The 26,888-nt window shown below is 42.2% G+C and overlaps 2 protein-coding genes across 3 annotated transcripts in view; one reads left to right on the top strand and one right to left on the bottom strand.

Annotated features, from left to right (window-relative positions):
• Positions 1–813: 813 nt before the first annotated feature.
• Positions 814–12,312, top strand: LOC306832647 (putative ribonuclease ZC3H12C). 2 transcript variants are annotated; one of them, XM_079357493.1, is made up of 6 exons: positions 814–1,145; positions 6,023–6,907; positions 7,911–8,050; positions 8,173–8,407; positions 8,548–8,654; positions 8,840–12,312. In XM_079357493.1, exons 2-6 carry the CDS (start codon positions 6,135–6,137, stop codon positions 10,360–10,362), a joined length of 2,778 nt encoding a protein of 925 aa, XP_079213619.1. In that variant the 5' UTR covers positions 814–1,145; positions 6,023–6,134; the 3' UTR covers positions 10,363–12,312. The 2 variants fall into 2 exon arrangements, with proteins under 2 accessions (XP_079213619.1, XP_079213620.1); XM_079357494.1 differs by lacking the exon at positions 814–1,145 and having other exon boundaries at positions 6,002–6,907.
• Positions 12,313–15,853: 3,541 nt separating this feature from the next.
• LOC306832231 (radixin-like) overlaps positions 15,854–26,888 on the bottom strand; it is a 36,209-nt gene continuing 25,174 nt past the window's right edge. Inside the window, 13 exon segments of the mRNA XM_079356737.1 lie at positions 15,854–16,890; positions 17,224–17,433; positions 17,879–17,971; positions 18,531–18,691; positions 19,763–19,893; positions 21,019–21,182; positions 21,260–21,336; positions 21,339–21,355; positions 22,224–22,370; positions 22,493–22,576; positions 22,747–22,898; positions 23,565–23,687; positions 23,946–24,041. Of these exon segments, the coding sequence (XP_079212863.1) occupies positions 16,726–16,890; positions 17,224–17,433; positions 17,879–17,971; positions 18,531–18,691; positions 19,763–19,893; positions 21,019–21,182; positions 21,260–21,336; positions 21,339–21,355; positions 22,224–22,370; positions 22,493–22,576; positions 22,747–22,898; positions 23,565–23,687; positions 23,946–24,041 (1,620 nt within the window). The 3' untranslated portion in view covers positions 15,854–16,725.

Here is a 26,888-nt window from a genome sequence, read left to right as displayed (position 1 = left end):
TAAGAATAAGCCCTCCTCACAATGAGCCCTTAGAAACGAAGCCGCCATTTTGTCAGAATTGTGTGCAAACCAACTCTCACTTTTTCTCCTCCTTTTACGGCTATTTCTACTCTTTTCCCTTTTTTGCCTCTTGTTAGTTTGACAGCTTTTTCCTTTCATGGCTTCCTTCTCCACCTGCTTACCTATGGACACACACACACACACACACACACGCACACTGCTAACACCCATTCCTGGATACACACTACTTTTAACATAATTTGTGTCATTGTCTGAGTCAAGCCAATTCCCCGACCGTGAAACAAAGAGGTCGAAGGCGGCAGCCGTCCCCAGTGGGACAGGTGTTCCGCAGGGCTCAATTCTGGATCCAATTCTGGATCTCCCCCCCTTCTGTGTTTGTATGTGTGTGTGTGTGTGTGTGTGTAATGGCCCTGAGCATGGTGAGTGTGTGTGCAGCTGCCCGCCGAGGGCCCTTCTTTGTGTCACCCTCCCCACTATTGTCAACTCATGCCTTCTCGTCCATTCATAAGTTGGTGTGTTTGTGTGAGTGTGTGAGGTTTTGGGTGGAAGTGGGGGGGTGTGGTAGAGTGGGTGGAGATATCCTGGTTTATCTTGGTGTCTGTTTTCATTGGCTGAGATTTGGGTTGATTGGTGTGTGTACAAAATAAGCTTTGGTGAAGGGAGGAAAGATGTGGGTGTGTTTGTGGTCGTTTTTTTCTGCCTTCTCATTGGTCAGAATCTGTGTGAAGAGAGGACTGTGGATCTCTTACACTGCATCTGTTGTCAGTCACACCACTAAACCTGCAGCATCAGGACACTGCACTCTGCTTCTCAACCAAAAAGGAGACTTTGAAGACGACATTTTTAGGATTGCTGCTCAAGCTCATGAACCAGGGAACCAACTTCGCTCACTTGGATCGACAGCTTTACTCCCTCCAACTCCATACGGGATTCTGAGATTTGTCTTTTTAAGTTTTAAGAAGGATTCTGCAAGTACATTAACGGAAACGTTTTTTGGGAAACTCTCTGAGTTCTTTTGTGACTTTGTGCTTTGCTACTGGAATAATCAAAAAAAAGCATTTGATGAATGAAATTGTAGCTTTCTCTCTGCTTTGCTGCCTTGCTGTTTCTCTTGGAGCTGTGTGGTGAGTGTTAAAATTGTCTATCATGTTTAAGAACTATTAGGACGGCAGATATATATGTCGATAGAATATGTCACTCTTTTTCATGCTTTGTCATTGCTAAAAAATAGTTGATAGTTGCACATCATTTTTTAATCTAGAAATCGCCCTCGGCCTGTTGGTGAAACTAAAGTTAGTGAACTCACAGTAGTGATTTTTAACACATCAATATGGATCAAACACAAATTCAGTTTTCAGAGTTGTTGCTTCGTTTGTGTTCTTCTGTCTCCAGCTTAAATCTTTTTTACATGAATGATGCAAGAACATTAAATACACAACATTTACATATATGCAAAGGATCATCATAGAGTTCGTATAGTTAGTATAGTATAGCTCTATGGATGGCTATTAAAAATGTAGACTATCAACTAACACATCCATTTCCAGTAAATGTCCCATGAAGAGTTGTCACAATGCCACATTTTTAAACTTAAGCATCCTACTAGTAAAAAAATCAAACAATGCAGATGAATGTTTAATTACCATGGCAACAAAATACAAGTCCTGGTCCCTCTTCCTTTCTTGCTTAAAATGACCAAAAATTGAAGGAAAGCTCCTGCACACAGTGTGATTTACATAGATATATTTTTTTCAGCACATTTGCATTTAGTTAACTTTAATCCCAGGTGTGTTTTTAGTGTTTCATTGTCAAAGTGTAATGGCTTTGTGTGGTTTACAAATATGTCCAAGAGGGGAGTTATTCCGGGTTCTCCTAAAACTTTGCCTTTTATTTCTTATTTCTCTTGCATTTAATCCATTGCCAATCACAGCATCTGCATATATTGATGTGATTAACGCTTCAATTCCCACTTAATATCCACACCAGAATGCATTACCCTGTGACGTGTCTGCTCCTGAGTTAAGTCACAGCAGGGAAGCAGAACCAGACATTTGAGTCTGCAAAAACTCAGAGTTGAAAGTGAGTACTACCCACAACCCCCCACCAGGAAGGTCACATGACAGACAGACAGTGGTGATATGTGTCACAGAGGATGAATCTCAACACCACCAGTTGCAGTCAAGTAATAAGGGAGGGTGGAAAGGGAGGAGGAGGAGGATGCTTTCAGGGAGGTCCCCTGTGGCTTCAGCAGGCATCTGTTGCCCCCGCTGCCCATACATACCCCTACCCCCATCATCTCAGCCCCCCCTTTATCCCCCATCCCAGCCGGTCGCTGGTGTGGCAGACTGGCTCACTGCCGGGCTCAGCCGGCAAATGGCAGCCATGCGACGGCCCTGACGGACTGGTCAGGGTCTGGCCTCTGGGGAGCTCATCCCTCCATACATCCCCAAGGGGGCTAACCCCGGGACCATGACATGTACAGAGATACACACATTGCAGTGGCAGTGCAGGCAGGCTGGGTCACTGAGGTGGAGGCTGCAGCATCTGCTCAGTATGGACTGCCCTTCCTCCCACAAAATGCCAAGAAACAACTCAGAAATGACTGGATTGATGAGTAATTCTGTCCCTACCATAGGAAATAATAAACTTAAACTCAACATCCTTTAAATTCATCTGAGATGCTGAAAAAACTTTCAACTAAAGGAACTGAAAGCCATCAGAAAACTTAAACGTTGTTGTGGTGCAGCTGCTCTTTTTATCTGCATTTGCATATTAGGGGTGACATTTACAAAGTACTAATGGTTAAAAACAAGGCGTTAATACTTTACCATTGGAGACAGCTCTGAGTTGTGGTCATTTAACATTGATTTTATGAGAATTAAATTTATTTTATGAGATCAATAAGTCAGAGTATGTAGACGACTACGTTGTTATACTTTTCAGTACAGGTTTCAGTGTGAGGTTTGATGTGTGATTGATTATAAGTCTGAAAGTTGAAGAATTGCTCAAACAGTTGCACTCAGCATTACTTTGCAGGGCTGTCTTCTCTCAAGATTTTATTTATTGATGCTTCTTTAACTCCATGTAGCATAGTCTTACTGGAGAGATATGCGCAAAACATCAAATACCATTTGTGCACACTTTATTTGGGGGGGGGGGGGGGGTTGAAAGGACAGCTGAATACAGGAAATATGGGGTTAGAGCAGGGGGTGACATGTAAGCGTCAGGAACAGGTGAAAAACCATGTGACCAGTGCAGCAAGGACTGTAGCCTCTGTACATGGCGCGCTTGCTCTACCGACTAAGTTGAACCAGCGCCCATTGACACACATTTAAGATTGTATCAAATGTTTATTTGCATTTTCACAGCTGGACAGTACAGGCCATGCAGAGTGTTCAGCTGTGGTCTCACATCTGGGAGTCTGATTATGACTTGCTGTTTCATTGTCATATTTCTGCTGACTCCTCATAGATAGCGTCTGACTTGTGACTGAGGCTGGTGTGAGACTTCTGCATTATCAAACAACATGTGCGTGCATTGTTTTTTTTGTGCGTGTGTGTGTGTGTGTGTGTGTGTGTGTGTGTGAAGCCCGGGGTGAACGGGTTTAAAGAGCCCCAGCCTCCGTCTGTGCACGCCGCTCAGGCAAAGAGAACAATACTCCCGTCACAGAAGGACAGATTGGGTGGCAGCTGCATTGTTGAGGGACGGCAAGCCAGACACACTTCTTCCCCCCACCCTCTGACACACACATACACACACTCTCACTCTTTCCTTTTGTGCCCCTTTTGTTGTTGGCGAACTAAATTATTCCAGCTCTCTTGTGGCATTCAGGGTGACAAACAGCGGCGCGGCAGCTTAGACGTCGGGGTCGCGGCATTAAGAGGCCCCGGCTTTCCGGTGCTTTAGCCCGAGAAGAAGAAGGGACTCTTCATTACAAATGTCTGGAGAAATTATAACCACACACATGCATAAATACAAAGATCAAAAAAGTTCCTTTTTGAATCTGTTTGCTTGGGCAGTTCATAAAATAAGCCACTCAAGTTAATTATATTCCGAATCTTAGAGGTCAGAAAGCCATTTAATTTCATGTCTTCAATATAATATTAAACTTTAATAAGTTTTCTCTGGAAAATGCAATGCTAAAAGCCAAAAAAACAAGCACATTTTTGTCAGTATAGAGGTCTGTGCATGAGCCTGCCATCAAGGTTTTTGTAAGACTAAGTTCTTGCAACTTTCTGCGTCCTGCTGAAGAAACCTGCTGTTGATTTGCGTTGTTAACAGAATGGGCCAAACTCATTTTCCCTGTGCTGTTATTTGTTCGTCCAAAAAATAGTTAATGAGCTAAAAATGCTTAATTTTTTAATCTCTTGACAACACAAGACATTGCAAATTATGCATGAAATCATAATTAAGATTTTCCTTGATGACAAATTTGTGTCGACACCTCGAGGTGGTTCAATGACAAAAGCAAATGGTTGTGTTTTGGGCTTGTAGCCGCTGCTAACACTGCCCAGTATACGTGAACAGAAAGCATGAAGTGTTATTGTTTCAAAATGCTCAGTTGCATGTAGTTTAAGCAAAATTTATAAAGATCAAATAACAAGTGCGAAGCAATAGCTTTTCAGTGGCAGGTGCTGGGGCGCTGCTCATCCACTCCAGGCCAAGGTAAATATTAAGTAGATATTGAATAACCTGCATATACAAGTGGCTCAGGTGTTGTTTGTTAAGTATGTTAAGAAAAAAACTAAATTTGTTTTCTAAGTTTAAATTATCGCAATGCTACTTCTGTTGCCAATCAATGGCATTTTTTGTATGTGTTTGCACCAAGCTAACAAACATAAAGTACATATAAGCAGGACTAAATTGGAGGATGATAATGTCCATTGTTCTGATATTTGATAATCTCTAACACAATGAACAAAGCCCCCATGTCTTCTGCATCAGACAAACATGAACTAGATCCAAGGATAAAGAACCTTTAAGTAGGCCTAAAAGAAGCCTTTTGTGAAGGCAAGTTATGATGTTTGCTCTCTAGATTGAGTATATTGTCCTCAAAACTGGGTACATGCAGGAAGATTATTGAGTGTTTGTTATTCACAGTTGGTTTAAAAGAAATTTATGCTCACGTTTTAATGTTGTATTTTTGAGAGTAAATAAATTGGCTTACAAAAAGGAGTATTTACTTTTAGCCTGCAATGCACACAACAAAGGTCTGAATACATGAACACATCGTAAATGAAACGAATGCCTGGTCCATCTTGAAATGAGGTGAATGCATCGTATGTTTTGTAACCAGAAAATCCACCTGTGGATCTGCAGTCAGACAACCCAGTATGACTCCATTATTAAGTTGATGCGAACCATAATATTAATATATTCTTCTTCTTTATTATTGTGGCGTTCAAATAAAACTCTCCTGTATGACAATATATTCAGATGTACACAAGTCGATTACCTTATAGGTGCTTCTTCGATCTTCTGATGTAAAATGTGTACCTGTTGTCTGCCTCTTTCAAACTCTGCTGCCATTTTAATTCTATTCACTTGTCTTTAAACATTTCCAACACACACACTCTGTGCTGTTTTAAAGTGTTGAAATTGTTTTGTTTTCACCCACCCCTCAATTTGAGGTTTTCATTTTGACAGCTACTTTACCTCCGTTCTACTCTTGTATGTTTATTGTAAGTAATGACGTTTACTAAGCTGTTTGTTGTACCTTGGGGTTTGTTCTAGGTGCAGCTGTCAGGTATTTTGCCTCTAGCCTAATTGATATGTCCTTGACAACAAATCCTGTTGCTGCTAAAATGCAAATTAGAGGTGCAACAGCAGGTCCTGTAGGAGAGGTTATTGTTTTCGTTTGCGATTTAACTTCTTAAAATCCAGCTTACAGACACATGAATCTTTGCTTCTAAGACCTTTTTTTAATAAACTCAAATAAGTTTCATTCAATTTTCATGCTTTTCTCAAAAAATTAACCAGACGATTTTTGTGTTTCCTTCAGCTTCCCTCCCAGGACGTGTCAGTGTGCAGTAACCTATCAGCAGTAACGGTGGGGTCTGTCAGGTACCTGAGAGGTCACAGAGAGCGTGGAGCTGGATGTATGAGACAGCTTCATGGGCGTGAATAACCATCTGGAGGATGGAAATGGTCACATCCTCAGCCTGGGGCTGGATCTGGACTACCTCCATGTGGACGGTGCTGAGCGGCAAGCCAGCTTGAGCATTGTGACTGGTAATATAGGTGTGTTACAGGTTGTACCCGGGTCCCTGAATAACAGCAGTAACAGTATTGGTAGCACTAGTTTCAGAACTCATTCAAACTACAGCAGCAGTAGCAGTTGCAGTAACTTCTCTGAGGAGGGTGCTGTCTCAGACAGTGAAGATGAACGGCTACAAAATGGGTCTGGTGTTGAACTTCAAAACCCTATGCAAGGCCAGTCATCTCACCTTCCCCATAAAGAGCCCCCCTCAGTCTCTCAGATGGTCAGGCTGGACCTGGCGCCAAATCAGTCCTTCGAAGACCCAGCACAGCCAGAAACGTCATCTCCCTCTAATCCCGCAACAGACTACCGCAATAAAGTAGAATTTGCTCTCAAACTCGGCTACCCTGAGGAGCTGGTGCTACTGGTGCTGAGGAAACTCGGCCCAGACGCACTCATTAATGATGTGCTAGGTGAGCTGGTTAAACTCGGAACCAAAACGACAATGGAGCAACAAGGAGGATCGATGGTCTCCCAGTTTTCCTCCTCCTCTTCCTCTTTGGACTGCTCCTTGTCTTCCTCCAACTCCTCTCTGGACTCCTGTCGACAGCTGTGTCCTTCACATCTCCTTGAAGACAAAGAAAACTTTCGTCCTGTTGTGGTGGATGGAAGTAACGTAGCCATGAGGTAGGAAGAGATGTTTCAGAAATAAATGGCAAATTTTTGGAACTGTCAAACCATACAATGATCGTTTATCTGGCTGTTTTTTTAGCAGCTTAGCCACAGCAACTTTAGACTTCCTAATTTGCTTTTGAGTCTGACTTTGTCAAGGACAGAGCAGAGCCACTCGAGCCATACTGCCAAAGATCAACAAAAAAGCAGTAAAGGTTAAAGTCAATTTGGTAGGACATTGTTATCATGTCCGTGCATTGTTAACAATATCTCCATGTTTAATTATGATTAACTGTTCAGTATTCTCTGTGCAGTATACAGTTCCAGGAAAACGCCTTTAAAATGGATGTTGACTATCCATTTACCAGCAGTTCCTTTCTTTATGCCAAAAAAGTGCTGCACTGAGTTTGGGTTGCATATTTTTCATTCTCACAGAGTGTTTTATGAAAGGGAGCCAGGAATTTCCTGCAGACCAAAGTAGCCAGTGACAGATTAATTCAACAACAGTTTCAGTGGTCTGCACTTCCTCTTTGAGATTTCCTCTTGCAGTGCATTACTGTCAGCACTTGGGAAGTCCATAACAGATCTGCAATCTGCAAACACAGACTAGACTTGAATATCATTGGTGGTTTTGACATGTATTTGCTCCTCTGTAACAGAATCCTACTGGTTCACATTGTTCTTCTTTGATGCATTTAGATACAATATCCAAAGAAACTGTGCTCCTTTTTGGGGGTTTTTTTGTCGCTTCTAAAAGTCGTCTTTATTCATTCCCAAGACTATGTCATGAAAGGCTTTCATTTTTTCTCCGAACCAAGGGGTCTTTGAAGGGGATAGCAAGTGCTCACAATTAACCAATTTTTGATTTGTAATTAACCCTAAAACAAGCAACAATACCTACCATTGTAATACAGCAAAACCAGCATTGACATCTTTCATCTCAGGGTCGACACATTTACCCCCTTTGTTTGAATATGCTCCATGGTCTGACATTAAAGTGTCTTTCTTGCTCTTGCAGTCACGGAAATAAGGAAGTATTTTCCTGTCAAGGCATCCAGTTGGCTGTTGATTGGTTCTTGGAGAGAGGTCACCGGGACATTACTGTTTTTGTCCCTGCCTGGAGAAAAGAGCAGTCAAGACCTGATGCTCTGATCACAGGTAACGGCTTCTACAGCTTCAGTGATTAAATTAAACCTTAATAAAGACGACAAAGTCAAATGAACCGTTTATAAGCTCTTCATTGTCTTTCATTTGTTTAAACATTTTCCCTCTGTCTCCAGACCAAGAGATCCTACGGCGACTAGAGAAAGACAAGGTCCTGGTGTTCACTCCATCACGCCGTGTGCAAGGTCGCCGTGTGGTTTGCTATGATGATCGCTTTATCGTCAAACTGGCTTACGAGTCAGATGGCATCATTGTTTCCAATGACAACTACCGTGACCTAGCCAATGAAAAACCAGAGTGGAAGAAATTCATTGATGAGCGTCTACTGATGTACTCCTTTGTAAATGACAAGTAAGACACCTATATCAACTAAGTATTGGGTTAAAAAAAAACAAAAAAACTTGGAAAATGATATTGAAAATAAAATTTGTGTGTGGATGTGTTGGTCAAAAATGTGGGTATGTTAATGCTAAGCTGTAAACTCTTCATAGGTTCATGCCACCAGATGACCCATTGGGTCGCCATGGACCAAGTCTGGAGAACTTCCTTAGGAAGAGGCCTGTTATTCCAGAGCACAGGAAGCAGCCATGTCCTTATGGTAAACTCCAGTTTTTACCTTCTAAACTGTGCAAAAGTATTTTTGTTGGAATTTGTATAATTTATAAATGTTCTAAAGTTATTTTTACACCAGAGAGGATACTTTAACTCCTGGGCAGTGAAGAAAAAAAGGAAAATTAAATACGATACAGATACTAATTTTAATGTTTTTCACTATGCCTTCAGGAAAGAAGTGCACATATGGCCACAAATGCAAGTTTTATCACCCTGAGAGGGGTACTCAGCCCCAGCGGGCAGTAGCTGATGAGCTCCGTGCTAGTGCCAAAATGTCATCAGTAGCTTCCAGAGGCCTGCAGGACGATTCCTTAATGGCGAAGACCCAAAGTTCTGGTCAACAAGAAAGAATGGCTGAGGCTGAGCCAAGTCAGAACACTCCAAAGAAACATCCGTACCCCAGTCCACGCTTCTCCTTTAATGATCTCCTAGAGGATAGGATTAGGATCCAGTCTAAGGTGGAAGGGCGACGGGGAAGCAACTGCAGCAGTAGTAGTAGCTGTAGCAGCAGCTTTCTAGGTCACCCTGCCCCTGGAGGACCCCCTTCTTCAGGAGGTCTTGAGCGATGGGATCACTCTGGGGCTAGTGAAGGAGGTTGCTCAAGGCTTTCTGGAGCCTCAGGACCAAGTTTTGGTGACACTCATCACCGATGTGAGTCTCCTGACCTGGGCTACAGCTCATTGGTAAAGTCCTACTCTGGCCTCAGTTTGGTGGTGCCAAATAGTCCTGAATGCTTCTTCCCTGCTGATTTACGAGCTGCATCACTGGTATCAGACTGTAGCAGTGAAGGCAGTGTCAGCTCAGACTCCTTCTCCCCTGACCCTGTGTTAGATGAATGCTCAAAGTGCCATCATCACCACCACCATCCACACCACCATCATCATTGTCCTGGCCAGTATGCTCACCCTGTAAACCGTGTTCCTCCTGGACTTGGCCATCATGTCTCTCAAGGCTTTCAAAGCGTTCCAATGCGGAGACAACATGGCTTTGGATTGGAGGACTCGGCAATTTCTGCTGCCTCTCATGCATCTCCACGGTCCTTCAAGACTCCTTCTACATACATCTCTAGCCAACCTCAACATCCCCTGCTGAGTGGTTTCCCTGAGGAATTCCCAGTTTGTCCACCCCAAACATCCACTGCTCACTCCTACGCTCAGAGCTCCCCACTTAGACGCAATTTAATGGGCTCCCTTTGGCAGGAAGGTGGGCTCCAGGACTCCCAATTGTACAAAGGGTCTCCAATTCATTCTAGAAGAAATTCTTTAGGAATAAACCAACAACCACAGCATCAGCAAGGCTGGGATCTCCATTACCAGCAGTCACCCAAGCCTAGCTTTGATCCGTTTGCATTCAAAACTATTCCACAAGTCCATGAGAGGGCTTGGCACTCTCCTTGGGAAAGACAAGTTCATTCTACACCCCATGGCCTCTCAGCATCAAGCCTACCACCACTCCCACTGCTGTCTCTACCATCCTCTACTTCCCACAAAAGCCCCCTGCCGGCAGTATCCCAGCACCAAGAGCCCCCTGCCTTGGGTCGATACCAGGACTTAAGGGAGAAGGTGTTTGTAAACTTGTGCCGCATCTTCCCTTCAGATTTAGTGAGGATGGTGATGACCAGTAATCCTCATGTTATGGATGCTCAGGAACTTGCAGCTGCAATTTTGATGGAGAAATCACAACACTGTTCTTAAGTAAAGCTAGATGATGAAGTACCAGCTTCATCTTTATTGAAACCATGGCTGCAGGTATTTTTCCTTGCAATCATCTTAATTATTAAAGTAAGGTTTGACGTACACAAACCAAAAGCCTACAGCCGTTAATGAAATGCTTGTTTTCATAGCTGGTATGTTGGTCCATTAATTTTAAAAGGGTAACTTTTTGAGGGAAATTGCCATGTTTTTTCTTTAACTATGCTGGCTCTTTTCAGCACTTACGTATCAAGAATGAGCAAAATTCAGCTTATGTTTATGGAGGCTTTAATGTGTTTCAAGGGTTGACAGTGTTGTTCATGTTAAATTAAATTATTTTTATATTTTTAAGTTATTAACATGTATTTTAAAATTATTGTTTTTGGCACTTTTTTGTTAAAGCGGCGGTTCCTCCTTATCTTTTTCCAGCAATCATGTCAGGGTGTAGGTAAAGCCCAAATCGTTTTTTTTTTTTTCGTCTTTGTTTTCCAGTCACATTATTGTGAAAATGTCACTGCTACAGTGCAAACACATTCCTGCCGTATTTAGTTCTTGATTTAGCTCAGCGAACAGATCTTTCTATGAGGACAGGTGGCAGATCAGCTGCTGCGGTGAGACTCTTTGGATTTCCCCGACAGGGAAGTGAAACTCAGACAATACCCACAAAAGAAGACGGCAAAAACTCCACTCAAAAACCCCGGAGGCAGTTTTTCACTTTTAAATTGGAGTACATTTCCTCTGGTAGAATAGCCTTGACAGATTTATTATTTTACAACCTTACACCATCTTAAAACTAAATCACATCAATGTATCTCGTAAGAGCATGGTTACCAGTTGGAACAAAGACCGATGATATTAGTTTGACATTAATTTAAGATTTGTGTTAATTTATTTCCCTTTTTATTTGTGTGAATGTCTGTCGTACACGAGGCACAGGGTCTCCATGGTCAGTCTGGGGTTAAACTAACCCCTTAAATAGACTGTTGTGAGCTGGAAAATGTCTCAATATCCAAAAGTTCCCAGCAGAGTGTGTCCGTCAGACACTGCTAATGTTATGAGAACAGTTGGAAACATGACAACTGGTGGTATTCAGTTGTGAAAAAAACCTTTCTTCGAAGTTCAAATAATCTCATTGGTCAAGTCAGAATTCAGTGATGTAGAAGAGAAACAGAATATCAGGACAAAATTATATTTAAAAATGTGTATTTCCTGTGAATGTAATGGGACTTGGAAAAACGGATCTACCAGGACAACGACAAGCAAATGAAGTCCTTCAAATTTTCTTCTATTAGAACAATAAGCCATTATTCTAATTTAAATTTTGTTTAATTAGTTAAATGTTCACCTTTTTGCGTTTTGCCTGCTTACTCATTTGAAAAGTCATTTTTCTCTCAATCTAAAGCACTTTGAAATGCATTGTTGAATGAAATAAGGATATTGTTATTTTGGTGATTTCCACCAATGGGATTATTTTGGAGGTCTAAAGGTTTTTAATGCTTGTACTCTTGCCTGGTTAACATACTATCTTCTAGCCAGATTACACCTCTCTTAGTTGATACAAATTGTATCATATAAACTTTTAAAACAATATTATCGTTTGATATGAGAATAGCAACACAAACAATGTTGAATATGAGTATCTGTGGCAAACGTTGCCACCTTTGGTTTGTAGTCTATATTTATACAAAGGGGCTTTAGGAAGGAGAAGGTCCCCTGATATTGTCAGTGTTTATGTTGTGAGTGAACTGAAAGCATGGTACTGTGTAGCCCCCAAAACAAGTTAAACCTAAACGATGGTTGATGTTGACTCAGCCCTAGCATGGCTAAAGGCATATATGGCACTGGGAAGAACTGTCTTTTTTTGTTGTTCAATGTTACGTATGAGACATTTATAGCCTTGTTTTTCACGGCCCCTCTCAGGACAGAATTTGTGACCGCTTTGTGCGAGGTTTGAATTAACAGCTTGGCTCGAAGCTGAGCTGTTCACACGTTTGTGCTGGCAGCTCAAAATCTTTCCTGACGCTGTTTCCCTGACATCTTGCTCTTCCGTCGATTCAGAGCGATCTTACTTGAAACTTTAACCTGAAAAGTGTCGTCTCAGGAACAAGTGCTCAGTGCCATCAAGCTGTTTAAAAGTCTGTCAAATGATTGTTCTTGTGCTACTTTGTGACTTCTTCAGAAGCTGTGCTCTTGCCTTGCTTCTCGGGCTGGCACTGTGTGCTAGTGTTTGCTGCAGGGTTTAGACACTATGACTTAATATAACAGGCTTCCTATATATAGGGTTTGCATTAACATTCCTGTGAATATTTAAACCCTTGTTTAGTGAATGTGGGCAGAAGAATATTTTTCTATGATCATGAATTGTTAAAGAGCTATTTTTCAAATGATACACAGTGGCTTTATTGCATGAAGAGATTGTAGTTTGCTGACTAAAGGGAGGTAAACGATGCTTAACTGTGCCAGTGACAGTGAACATGATCACGTTGGCCAAATGGCCAAAATATCTCCAAACTCCTGAAGTTGAGCGGCCTTTCTTGTCGTCGATGTTTTCTCCTGCTTTGAGCCGAGAGGCTCCAAATGTCTGTAAGCCCGCCCACCCATAACCTTCCGTCATGATTGGCTGTTTGTTGTCTTTTTCTTCTTCTTCTTCTCTTTAATGTTGGGTGGCAACAAGCGTTTAAGGCGCATCACCGTTAAACTTGTTATATTTATAGACAAATTGTATCGGAGTAATTATCGTTATTGTTTTATCACCCAGGCCTATGATTGGACACTTGTGATGTCAATCTGCTGCCTTAATTTGCTTCGAGTCAGTCTGAACAAACCTTCAACACTTCATGGTCTTGTCTTGACAGATTATTTTTTAACTTGTTGTGTCGACTACATTAGCTATTTTATTCAATGAAAGAAAAGTAATGAATAATGTCCCTGTTTGTCACAGTTTATTCTCACTGTTATTTTTTTAATGTGCTGTAATTTCAGCTTTAGTTCTGCAATAATAAAAAATGAATGGCCAGCTACCCAGGGACCAAATCCAAATAAAAGGTTGTTAATTTAATGTTTCGATGTTCCCGCTCTCATGACAGTGGTGCTAATATAAAACCAAAATGCTGCTGTTTCACTGTCTGTCCTTTACTGGCTGATGAAGAGTTTCACACCAAAATCCCAAAGCTAACATAAGCAAATACTTGTTCTAGCATATCGTGCAATTCCACCTAAATGTATTGCTTAAAAGAAGGTTTTGAAATGTAAATTGTCAAAGGAATGGATTACAGTACAGCTTTTAGTATTCACTGTGAAAAATAAAATAAAAACAAGGTTGAGTGTGATGAAATTGGCTGAAATGCTTTACAACAAGACTGCCTTTAAAGTCTTATCTTATTAATTTACGTGATGTAAACTCTTCAGATGTTTAGATCACAGATCAGTGGAGCCATATTGAGCTTTCAGCAATGAAACCCAAAACTAAAGCCCAAATCAAAGCTGCCGTACCTACAGAACCTGAGAAAAACTGTGAGACATATTGACTGTTATTGTGTGTTAATTAAAAGTGAACAATAAAAAAAAAAAATATTCAAGCTTTAATGCCTCGTTTGTCCTTGTAAAGTTTGTTCATTTGATGTTTAGTCTTTTTTTCACGTGAAATCTGGGCAAATGTGTTCTAAATTTTACAGTGTTGAATACTAATGGAAAAAAAGCAGACATGCATTTATGAGCATTTAACTCGCCTTACCCCTGAACTCTTGTCATGTAAATAAACACAATAACCTCGGAGCTAAATGTCCATCAGAGCATGACGAATAATCGGAGGCTTCATCTGCCCAATAAAACCTCCTCTGACTCGGTTCGGCGTACTCGATGTCATAATTAAATTGGCAAAAGAAAAATACATCAGCAGCTACCATCGGTTCATGAAACATTATATGCCAATGTGTCGATGTCTGTCCACAGAACTGATGCATCACTAAAACATACGTTTAGATTTGATTAATTGCAGCAGTGTTCCTTGATGAATAATACTAATTGTGTTTATACTCATTTAAATAAATAATTACATTTTAACTTTGTCAATACCATTTACATTTTCCAAACCTAATTATAGACGAGGGCAACGTGAAAGCTAATTCCTTCTAATGTAGAGAACAGTAACTGTAGCATGTGAGCGCTGGGATCAGCCGAATCCTTTTTTTTGCTTCCCACAGGGACTTTTGTCACAGCATACAGAAGGTTTTCTTTACAATGTCACTGAACCATACTCGGACAACACATCTGCACCAAAACACTACAGACACCACCATGCTGTCAAATAGTCAACCTGTAAGTCATCTCAGCTTGACTTTATTGCACTTGTGCATTGCATCAATGGCACCAGAGCCTTTTCTCTTTAGGCGCCGTGAGGACGTTCATTTTAGAGTGGCTTATTGATTTATGTGCCGACACTTCGCGCTAACACACCTATGTGTGTGTATGAGAACCATGTGCCGAACATGCACCTTGCAGAAGTGTTAAAAACAGTCCAGGCTAAGTCTTATTGCCCCCCTGTGGGGGCAGACCTGAGTATCAGAACTTTATACTTAATGAGCTGGAAGTGACTCGGTCGAATATGTGTTTCATTGGCCTGTGTAAAAATGGGTGACCTAGTTTTTTGGCTCTAAAGCAACAGCTACTCTTCTAAAGTGTGTGTAGAGGACATTTAAGGGTGGGTGCACACATCGTGTCTGCCAAACGTCGCATGTTCCTGCCCAGGTGCATGCACTTCTCGGCACTACACCTGTTAATAGGCACACCTGCTCTTTGATGTCTTCGTAATAAATCAATCCCTCTGTCGTCATGGACACCATGACATCAACTACGCCCTTGTTGTTCTTTTGGCGTTGATCCTCAACAGTGCCAGGCGACTGGTCCGACAGTCTGCATTTCTGTTCCTCAAATGGGTTCAGTTCTAAACTCTCCGTGGACCCTGACTGTGACGACAGCCTGTATAGATAGTGTTCATGTCATGACGCTGGCAGGTCTCCTTCCTCGGGCTTTAAAGGGTCCAGTAAAAACCCACTGGATGAGTCTGTCTAGGTTCATCACCTCTCTTGTTCTATATTTGTTTACTGAGTCTCTACCTGTGGATGTTTAAGGACTATATGATGATTCATGCAGCCAGCGAAAACTTGAAAGTTGCGCTCTGGCCAAGAGAGGAAGTTTATTGAGGTTAAAGTTCGATGCGTGCAGCGCCATTGGCTGAATAGAATCACTTGCTTGGCTTTTTTATTTCTATTTTTAAAACACTTTCTTCAATGTCTCGAAATTTATAAGACTCAAGAAATGTAAAGAAATTAGACAAGAACATGTGATTGAACCAGAAAGTTGTGACGGGTGTTTGCATATATAAGGTACTCTGTTGTCTGTCCTGGATCTCAGTCCAAACGTAACAGATCCCGTCCAGCTGAACTTTGCTTCTAGCCCGAGTCAGGACTCTTTAGATCATGCTTTAGCTGCAGAGTTGGAAATATAAATTCATTCTTTATTGTGGGGCAACATACAGATTAAATGAAATGCCAAAATGGATGCAGAGCACAGTCATGATGTAAAACAAGCATATTTGGTTTTTTTCAAATGGGTTTGCTCAGAAGTCTCAAAAGCAGCATTTGCAAACTGACGGCCATTCGAGACGCCACGCTAGCTGATGCAACGCTAACGTGTCGATGACACTGACCGCACAACTGAGCACACTAACGTTCCCAACACAGAATGAAAACATAAAACCGGGCAGGAAGGAACTGAGACAAATAAGGCGTTTTCTTTTTTTTTTTTTTTTTAAAACAAGTTATTTAACTCGATCAACTGATGACAAAAGAAGTAAAATAAGGTACACATATTTTTAAGCTTTACGGACAAGCGTGCCGGCAACATCAACAAGCTACAGAGGGCCCTTTCATTTCGTTGAGTAAACGCACGAAGCCAAACTAAATCTGTTCAGTCTCTCTTTAAGTCGAACAGTCCCGTTTGTTGCTTCAGTATCATACATGCAAGCGTTTAAACTGTCAGTACTGTAGAAGGGAGAGGTCCATGTTTGACAGGAAAAGTTGCTTGCTATTTTTCGGACATATTAAAAGATGTGCTTTTTCATTGGGTTACGGGGGGGCGGAGCTTTAAAAAGCAGGTAGCAGTGGGATTGGCCAACCGCTGCTAGGGAGAGCTTTGGCGAGGCTGAAGCTACGAAGCCCGTTAGCCGGTTTTTCTCCTGGTTAGAAAACACACAGGAGATCCTCGGTGGCAGCAGGTTTTGGGCTTGACAAGGAAAGTGAGGCGTTGACATGGCAACGAGACTAACTGTTTCTTTTCATGGGTGTGTCCATCTTCTATTCCCCCGACTCACATGGACTCAAACTCATCAATGCGCTGCTTGGTGTTGCCCTGGCGGATCTGGCGGAGGGTTTTGTACTTGTCTCTGCCCGCTCGGACATTCTCAGCGTGCAGCATGTCGTTCTGCGTTTTCTTGGTGTCATCTCGGGCTTCGGCCAACTCTGAACTCAGAGCCTGGAGAGAAGAGAGAGGCGGGGACAAGATGAGAAACAACCAGAGCAGGACTGTACGGCACAAATCCTCCTAAAACGCAATTTCTGCAAATCACATCTTAGTCACACTTTAAATTTTTTTCTGATTTGTCTCGGTCCGGACATTGCAGCTGCTGAAATCAGACTTTGGTTCACATGAGTGAAGCAGACCATGGCACATAAAGGTGACATGAATTCAAGCGTGACGAAAGTGAAACTAAATAATAGTGCACATAACCTCTGTGAAAGCTGTGACTGAACCTGCACATCTAAGCAGCCTGCAGCCTGACTGTCATGTCATGCATCGTCCCTCTACCTGGAGCTGCTTCTTGACGCGTTCGTTCTTCTGAGCCTCGGTGATGCGTTCCTCTTCGCTGCGTTGGCTACTGACGCCGTCACTGAGCAGCTCGGCACTCGCCTCAGCGTTCGTTTCGTCCTCTTCGTCGTGCTCCGGACCCGTCGGAGATGTCATGGCCGACTTCAGCTCCTCCCGGGTCTTCTCCAGGTCATCTTGTGCTGACAGAGCCTGCAGAAACAAACATGGCCGCTTTTAGAGAGAGACGCACACTGAATACTGCTTCTTGAAACAGCAGCCTGAAACGGGCTTCAGGAAGATATAGACACGCGCTTACTCGACAAAATTTCATGTTGATGTGCCACTCAAGAAATCGCTTCTTTTTTTTTTTATTGCATGAATTTGTTTCTCCAAATTTTTTTTTTTTAAAAATAAAAAAAATTGTGAAGAGTAGAAAATATAAGAACACACTGGAAGTATCAAGTACGAGGTTATATGAAGAATGATAGTTGTTCTACTTTGCACCATGTTTAGCGTTTTTTCACTGTAACTTGTTCATATTAGATTTGTTTTTTCAAAATAATTTAATCTTAATTCTATGATCTGTCTCCTCTGTATGAACACACGTTATCTGTATAACATATTGTATTCTGTCCTGTTACAGTGGGTACTTTACTTTGTGTTGCCACTCTGTCGCTTCATCCTCTTTTTTCCTCTTGGCCTCCTCCAGCAGGGCGATCTTAGCTGTGAACTCAGCTAACTCTGCAGCCTGTTCAAAAATAAATCAACAGTTCCCAAAGTGAAAACAGCGTGGTGTCCAACCAACAGTCCCAAATCCCGTCAGAGATATTCATCATTTACAGACAAGTGACCGTTTATAACACTCAATTTAGGAAATAAATAAGCCGTAGAATATTAAAGTTCTCTGTAGTAATGACGTTGTTTTTTTCCAACAATATTTTTATTTTACTTTTAAGCACACACACAGAACACACCAACATTATTTCTGAAACTAATTAAGTAATAAGTAATGACATTTTTAGGAATTTTGGGGGGGCCTACATTTCGTGAGGACAGTAGACAGAGAAGGGAATCTGGAGAGAGAGTTGGGAATGACATGCAGGAGAGGAATTGCAGGTTGGACTTAAACCTGAGGGCATGACCCGACCATCTGCCCCTCAAACTCTCTGTAATAATTCAGGCTGAAAAGAAGCAGCCTACATGTCTGAGGTCAACGTTAGCTGCCGGGACACGAGTCCGAAACAATAAACTAAAGAGGTAAAAGTTGGAGTTTGGACCAGATGCTGCGGCGAGTGATTGACGTGTACCAGTTGTTCCTGTGTCTTCATCTGATCGGCTGCCTGCTGAGCCAGCGCTGCCTTGGCCTCCTCCGCCGCCTGCCTCTCCCTCTCCAGCCGCTCCGCCTCCTCCTTCGCTCGCTTCCTCTCCTGCTCCAACTCCAGAGCCTTACGGGTTTGCTCTTCAAGCTCTGCGAGCGCACACATTTAAATACATGACTGAGATGAATGACGATATGGAAATGCTTCATCTGGTCTTTATAAATCTAAAGACAGATATCTTCTTCAGGCTTGACAGAATTATGCCAAATAAAATGTATGACTAAAGTTGTTTTTGGTGTGGCAGGATTTTAGGTACACTGGACAAGCCGTACTTAAAAAACCTCCGCCTTCTGCTCCTCCCAGCCTGCGTTAAAGCGTTCACTGTATGCAAATTCACAGCGACAGGAGATAGCATGTTTTGTTGGAGACGAGCAGGCATCTTTGGGTCTGAATGTTTTTCTTGGCCTGACCTTTGTATGTCACCCGTGCTGCTTTATCCCTCCTCAAAACCTGGAGAACGAGCTCTGTGTCTGTGAGCGCCAAACACCGAGCTGTTCAGACGAGCTGACCTTTGAGAAATGCTAATGATGCAAATAATGCAGGCGTATGTTTTCTGAAAAAGTTCCGACTTTTAAACGTTGTGATTTATACTCTTGAGTAGATACTAAATCTTAGGGTTATATCTGACAGCGAGATCAGAGGGGAGGCCGGGCCGCAGGAGCCTAAAGTCTGTTTTTTTTTTTACGAGTGTCATGAAGCTGGTTTTCTTTTAACCCCGACTAGATCACCATGGTAACGTACTCTGAAACTCATGACCTGGTGAGTTGTGGCCTTTACATTATTTGGGAACGATCTCTGGAAGATGTTGTGATGTTATGTTTGTAACGCCACAGAACAAAGCACTGCGCTTACAATAACACAAACTACATGAATCACATCTGGTGGAGGCTCGATGTGGTATATTCAATCCAAGTCAGTAGAGGGGAAGAAAAAGGTAAATGAGAATTTGATTGCTCACTCTCCAGATTAAATCAATTAGTTAAATGAAGGCGAGGGTATTGTAAGTGATAGAAACGATGAACAAAGCTCAGAGGGAACCAGGTTAATCTGGAATTACCCTTAAACCCTTGAACTGCTCTGTCAAAAACTTGATTTGGTTCTCACCAGTGTGATCACCCCGGAGTGTCTGGGGTCCACGTTCGGTGTGGGTGCGGTCGTACCTTTCTGCGCTCGATGCGTCTGCTCCTCGATCTGCCTCAGCCTCTCGATCAGCTCGTCCTTCTCTCTCTCTATCCGCTCCTTCTCCTTCTCCGCGTGCTCGCGCTTCTTCTTCTCGTTCTCCAGCTGCGCTCTGTCCAAATAACGGAAAGCAAACCATGGTTTGTCCTAACCTGCACATCATCAGAAAGTCAGTCTCCATCACATGTTATCAGATCATGTCTGAAGGGAATGTAAATCTCCGGATATGTCGGAGAATTATTTGGACGTTGTGTGTTGAGTTTGGATTTTGGGATAAATGTTCAGGTATGTTGATAGCACACATTATTGATCATAAACATGTAAATAAGTCCAGCTGGAGTCTTGGGGTAATTTCCATCTGTTGTCCGCAGGCAGGTTGGCAGTTCACACATATACAAAGTGACATAACCACAATGACAATCAGAAAGCAAACAACAAGTGACAACCAACATTTATACCTTTATAAAAGTGGCTGTGTGATGTAAAAACAAAAACTGGATAAAGTGACCTTCAGAGCTACGGGAGGTGGAGTGTTTTCAGTGAAAACGTTCTTGAGTATCGTCACAGTAGCTCTGTGTTATTAACACAACACTGCCCCTGTTGGTCACACAGCTTCATCATTTCATTTCAAACTCGGTAAAATTCAGTTAATTCTAAAATCTTTTTGTCGTCCCAAAAAAAACAACAAAAAAACCTTGTATTTTTATGTTTCTAGAAATGGCTACCTTTAAAGACAAGGACATAAAATTCAACATTTAAGTTGTTTGTTTAGATTATTTCCTTTGACAAAGGGGTTTGTAGTGTAAATTTCACAAAGGCTGAAAAACAAGAACCAGGAAAGAAGATGAATGTCTGCAAAGTGAAAGCATTACATCGTAATGATTATTAAATAAATGTAATACATTGAACACAGCTGAAAACAACATTAAAGTGGGAATGTTGGTGTGCTGCCCAAAAATACGTGTGATAAATGTGTTGGTTGAGGATTCAGCACTCGTATAAGTTACCGAGGGTGTGCGTGTTTTTGGATTTCTTTAATAGACATCCTGCTCTCATGAAAACGTTTCTGCTAAAGGTCGAACGTGAGGAACATTTCAGACCTGTTGAAGTTGTATAATCACGCCAAAACAAGTCGCACAGCTAAAAGCCAAAGTAGAAACCCTCCTCCTCGTTTTGATCCTTTCTGTCGTTATTTGTCAGGAGAGAGAGAGAGAGAGAGACGACGCGTTTCCTGTACCTCTCCATCTGTTTGTGGTGCTTCTCCTCTCTGGCCTGAGCTTTCATCTGCTGCACCTCGATGGTGTCCGGCTTCCTCCTCCTCATGTACAGCTCGTGGTTTCCCATACATAACGCCAGGATGCGCTTGTTGATCCGCAACCGAGGGGCGTAGAAGACAAAGTCCTGACGGAGAGACGGTTACTGTTAAAACGATCATACATTAAAGAAACATCATCAGTCCACATATTGTTGACTCTTACTGGAGCTTTCTTGTCGATGGGCTTGATGACAAACTTCTTGTCGTTGAAGGAAATGTTTCTGATCTCACTCCAGGGAAGCCGATCTTTGGTGACAACCTGAAAATCAAAAATCATCAGTCACTCTTTATTTGTACAGCTCATCTCAAGACACTTGACGATTTCTTCTTTGTAATATTCTCTACGTATCGCACAGTAAGAATGGCAAGACAAAGCTGCCTTTGAACAGGCAGAAACCTTGAGATGAACCAGCCATGCTGTGGAAAAAATGTTTCATCAACTTAACAGAAACTTACAAAGCAGGAATGTTCATCTGGAACTGAACGGGAACTTTTTTTTTTTTTTTAACACAAAGTCAAAGTAATACAAATTAAAGCTAAAGTTTTGTGTTGGTCCTTTTTTCAGGTTATTTTCTGTCCATCGCCACAAGAGGCGCTGTTTTCAAACTAATGCAATTCCAGGTCATGGCGGGAGCTGAGAAAGTCTACAGGTCAAACTTTGGATAAAAGATGAAACATGGCAGCAGTGTCATATGAGAAACAAGATCCTCTATAGTGTGTATTCATTCCCTGATCTCCTGTGTGGATTCACACTTCACGTTCTTATGAGACTCTAATGACCCACGGTGAAGCTCACTGATATCAAGATGTCACTAAAACATGGATCCACAGCAGCGGCCTTCTAAACTTCATGCTAGCTGGGTCCTTGGTTTCACTGACAACAACGTCACTTCCCTTGTGGTCTCAATTTCTTCCTCTTTATTTTGAGACCAGTGGTTCTCACTGGAGGGTCGGGACCCAAAAGTGGGCCGTAGAGCTGTTATCAGTGGGTCATGAACGAGCAACTGGCGGAAAAAAGTCTGTGAAGCACTTTCTTAACAAGTTTGTTTCACTCAGCTTCTTATTTCAGTCGACATGCGTGTGTGTGTGTGTGTGTGTGTGTGTGTGTGTGAGAGAGACTTAGTTACTTGTCTTCGTGCTCGTAGATGTTGAGTCCGAGGGCGTCGACCCCCAGCCAAAGCTCTGTGCCCTTCTTGTTTTTAATTTCAAAGTAGTTGACCCCGTACATCTCCAGGTCCTGAGCTATTTTCAGATACTCCATCATGGCGTCCTCCCTGCACACAAACGCACGGAACCACGATCAACATTAAAGTAAGTCCTACACACACACACACACACACACACAAACACACACACACACACACAGATCCTCTGAATCATAGAGCTGCATGTTTACCTGAGCATGCTTCTGTGCTCCTCGTGCCAGGTCTGTATTCTGTCCTCCCATTGCTCCTTTGTTAGCTTGTGCTGCTCGAGAACCCTGCAGAGCAGATTCACACAAACATGGAAGAGATGGCATGAGAAGTAAAAGCAGGAAATGAAAATCTATCTTGATTCATAGCATTGCATTGAACGGAAAACAATAGTGTTGCAGGGCACAGGACAGTTTGTTTGGTAGGAGATGTTAGTGCAGCTGTGTATTTGCTGAACCTCTGTGGAAGCAGGCGGTCGGAGGCCAGGTATCCCGACTTGTGGATGTCTTTGCTGAAATCTCCGTATTTTGCCTGGACAGCGTAAGAGGCCACCAGCACGGCTGTCTCTGGAGGACAGTAGTTCTCATCGTTCAGGATGGCCTCTTTCACCTGCAGGGAGGGAGGACACACACACACACACACACACACACACACACACACACACACACACACACACACACACACACACACAAAGTCACACTCAGAAATCTTAAATCCAGATGATCGAAAGAAAAAAACAACAATCAGAAGTCACATTTGTTGGAAGTGAGGGAACTCCATGAACGTCACTACGGACATGAATGGAAGTCTGGTGATACAGTTGATTCTTGAGCACATGATGCTGTCACAGTGTAGCGCCGCCCTTGTGGCCCCACCTTACAGCTGCTCCTGCCCCGCCGCTGGGCTTTTTCCTCTATAACTGGAACAACCGTGGCCCTGCCTGTAACTGGCTCTTTTTTTAAACTAGTTTTTAAGGCACATTTTGTAACATTTTTATATTTTTGTCTGATTTAATTTGCTGCTTTGCTGTTGTAATACTGTAAAGGTCTCTGTTTGTGAGATGAATAAAGGATTATCTTCACACGCAGAACTGATGCAGGATAAAAAAAAACGAAGCATCAAACTAAAGAAAAATTAAAAAAGGGCATCTGACAGGAAATGTAAGAACTGTTGTTTATCACATCACACTTTCAGAATAAGTCGGCTTCATGTCTGTGACATTTTGGTCGACCTCCTGACAGACGGAGCTGCTCAGGTAGTTTGATCCGTCCGTACCTGCAGGAAGAAGAGTTTCTGTGTGATCTCCTGGATGAGTTCTTCAGAAACGTCCTCCGGGAAGAACTTTGCTCTGAACTTAAACTGCAGAGGATTCTCCTTCTTCACATCCTGCTGGGTCACCTGCAGAGAACACACACGTACACACATTACCCATAATCCTCTGCCTTCACGCCTTTAGAGTTTGTAAATGTGAATAAATCTCTTCTAAATCAAACTGTGTTCTTTGAAAACAAGATTTAAGATATTAACTGAATATATGTGCACCAGTTGACTTCTGAGGCTCCTTAGCGTGATCAAGTCGAACCCCGGGAGGCGTTCAGTGCTAACTTATTTACCCAAAGATAAACATGAGGAGCGGTTCTCTTCAGAGTCTCTCACCTTCTTGTTGAGTTTGAGCCACGTGATGTAGCCTTTACTGTCGGTGTACTGCAGGCCAAAGAACCAAACCTCCCTCAGACCGACCGTCTTCACCACCTGAAACCACACAGTCAGTTTACACGCCGTCGATGTGAACCTCCCCGACACATGCAGAGAACATACAAGGCTCCACAACGCCTATCCATCTGGATCTCTTCAAGGACTACCTCGGGTTTTATTATTAAAAATATAAGCTGTGCAGCACATTAGGCCATTCATTGCATCTTCACTCGCTCATAAATTAAAAGCTCTGCAGAGAGAAAATGACTGGAAATAAATGTAGAGAAACTCCAAAAACAGAAGGGAAAGTATTTTTCCTCAGTCTATTTTCTTCTCATGAAAATATGATGACACAGCTGTCTACTTCCTCCAGGCTACATAAGATCAGACTTGGGTATAATTAACTGAAGTTGCCATGTTGTTGTCTTTATATTTGCACAAGTCGACAGAGACTGAAGTTCCCATCCACCGGAGGGGGGGTGGGGGGGGGACACTGCAAAGTCACAGTTTCATGGTGCTAAATCATTTCCAGACCTTTTTTTGTCCTCTCTTTTTTTCATTCAGTAAGAGAGAGAGAGAGAGAGAGAGAGAGAGAGAGAGAGAGAGAGAGAGAGAGAGAGAGAGAGAGAGAGAGAGAGAGAGAGAGAGAGAGAGAGAGAGAGAGAGAGAGAGAGAGAGAGAGAAGAGAAAGAGAAAGAGAAAGAGAGAGAGAGAGAGAGAGAGAGAGAGAGAGTGTGTGTGTGTGTGTGTCCCTGGGGGGATGTGGACACTTACTCAGACCCTAATGTGATTTACACAGTCAATATGATGGCGCTTACCATCACATAATTAACTCTCTCCCACGCTCAGACACACAAAGTCACACTTGAAAAAACCTCTGTGTTTAACAGAAGTCCTGCTGTAAACACATAACAAAAGACAAATACTGAATTATCCATCTAAAAACCCTGTTGGCTCCGTGACCACACAAACAAACACACTTAGAAATCCACACAAACACGCATGGCGCCCATTAAAGTTTGGGAATACTGCGAGCAGAGAAAGCCTCAGAAAGGGCATCAATGATTTGGGAACACCGGGATGAAAGAGAGGGAATAATAAGCGACGGGAGGAAAGTCGGGTGACATAAAAAGGACCTGCTGGAAAACAGAAAGGGACTCCGCTCTTTGATATGAGATGAAAACACTCGTTCATGTCGACAGTTTTTAAAGCGTTTGTGGTTTTAGAGCATCAAAGCGCTCTCGTTCGACGCTGCTGTCGGGGTTAGTTTGATGAAAAGGCCTCGTGTCTTTCTCTTTGTCTGTACGTGTGTGTGTGAATGTGTGTACATGTGGCTGGTGGTTTTTAGCTCGACAACCTTTTTTTTTTTTTTTTTTAATTTATCAATGGAGCCCTCTCTTCATTCATATCAATCTGCACCTTTTCAAAAAAGGGAAACAGGCCGCCTCTGGCACGGCTCATTATCATGAAGCTCACAGTTTACTGCCCAAACTGTGACTTCCTGTGTTGAACCTTCAACACAGATCAGTGTTAAAGTCAAACAGAGAGAAACAAATGTTGCTAAGTAGAGACCGACTGATTCAAAATGCACAACTTGCACAGTATCTTGACATGTTTTGTAAATCTGAATTACTTTTTAAAATCTTTCTACTGGTAGTTTACACCATGACTCAGAGAAAAAAAGTTGTTTTTTAATTTTCCGTATGACCAGAAAAATTGATAATAAAGATGACTTTGACTTTTTGACTTTTAATCGGCCAGCCGATAATCTCGATCCTAACGTATTGGCTAATTTAAATTGCAGATATGCACTGACATCACTAGATGTATTTACCACTCCAAAAGCTTTTCATTTGATTATCATTGCGTTACAATAAGAAATCTATCTTCTCTTCCTGTATCGGCCCCAATAATGCCATATTGGTCGAACCCTATTGCTAACAGTATGTGGTTCTTCTGTGCATCATGTAGCGCTGGTATTATGTTCAGTAAAAGTGTTGAAACCTATCTGCAACAACTCCAGGTCTAAAAACTGCCCGAGTTGTTTGTGTATTTCACCTCCGGTAGTTTTAATAAAGCAGAACTGTGTGCTCAGGAAGGTACATCGACTTTATCATCATCTATTCTCGGCAGATGACGGACACATGAAACTTCACAGAGTGAGACACCACTGAGGTCTAACATGACTTCTACACCTGCCAGCTCACTCTCTTTCCAACTTCCGTCACTTCATTCTAGTTCCCAGAAGCACGGCTGACCTCTTTAAATAGCTTCTACACTGTGACCAGAAGTCCAAAGAAAAAGGATGAATAATGCTTAAAGATAAAATCCGACCCGTCGGTCAAAGCAGATGACTGAGCATCAACCAGTCTGGCTCTGCTTGCAGTTTCTACCTCTTCAATAAGAAGTCTTACTTCTCTGCTGTTGCAAAGCGCTTGTTCATTGGTGGATTAACTCGAACATCAGGAAGTTATATTATAATGAGGACATTAGAAAAGTGATGTGTACACTGTGATTTAAGAAAGAAGCTGCTGTGTGAACAAGTCGGGGTTAGATGTCTTGCCCAAGGACACATTGGACATGTGGCTGCAGGAGCTAGGGATCGAACCCTTGACCTTCAAGTTGAGAGACGACCGACTCAACCACTGAGCCACAAACATATTATTCTTCTTCCTTCTTGTCCAAGTTTGTGCATATCCAATTTTAAAGTATAGAAACAATAAAGTCAAGTTGGAAACATTTATTTGAGTTTGAGCTTGAAATATAATATGTCACTGTACCGTCGCTGTCGCTGCCATTTTAAATCATAACAGGAGGAAAAAATACATGAAAGTACGAGATGAACACCAGTGTTTACAGTTAGAGAGAGAAGACACATGTAACGACAACATAAACATGTCTCGT

Source organism: Symphodus melops (assembly GCF_947650265.1).
Source record: "Symphodus melops genome assembly, chromosome: 12".
NCBI classification, from domain to species: domain Eukaryota; kingdom Metazoa; phylum Chordata; class Actinopteri; order Labriformes; family Labridae; genus Symphodus; species Symphodus melops.
The sequence above is the reverse complement of the archived record's forward strand: the minus strand, read 5'-3'. Positions and strand labels throughout refer to the sequence as shown.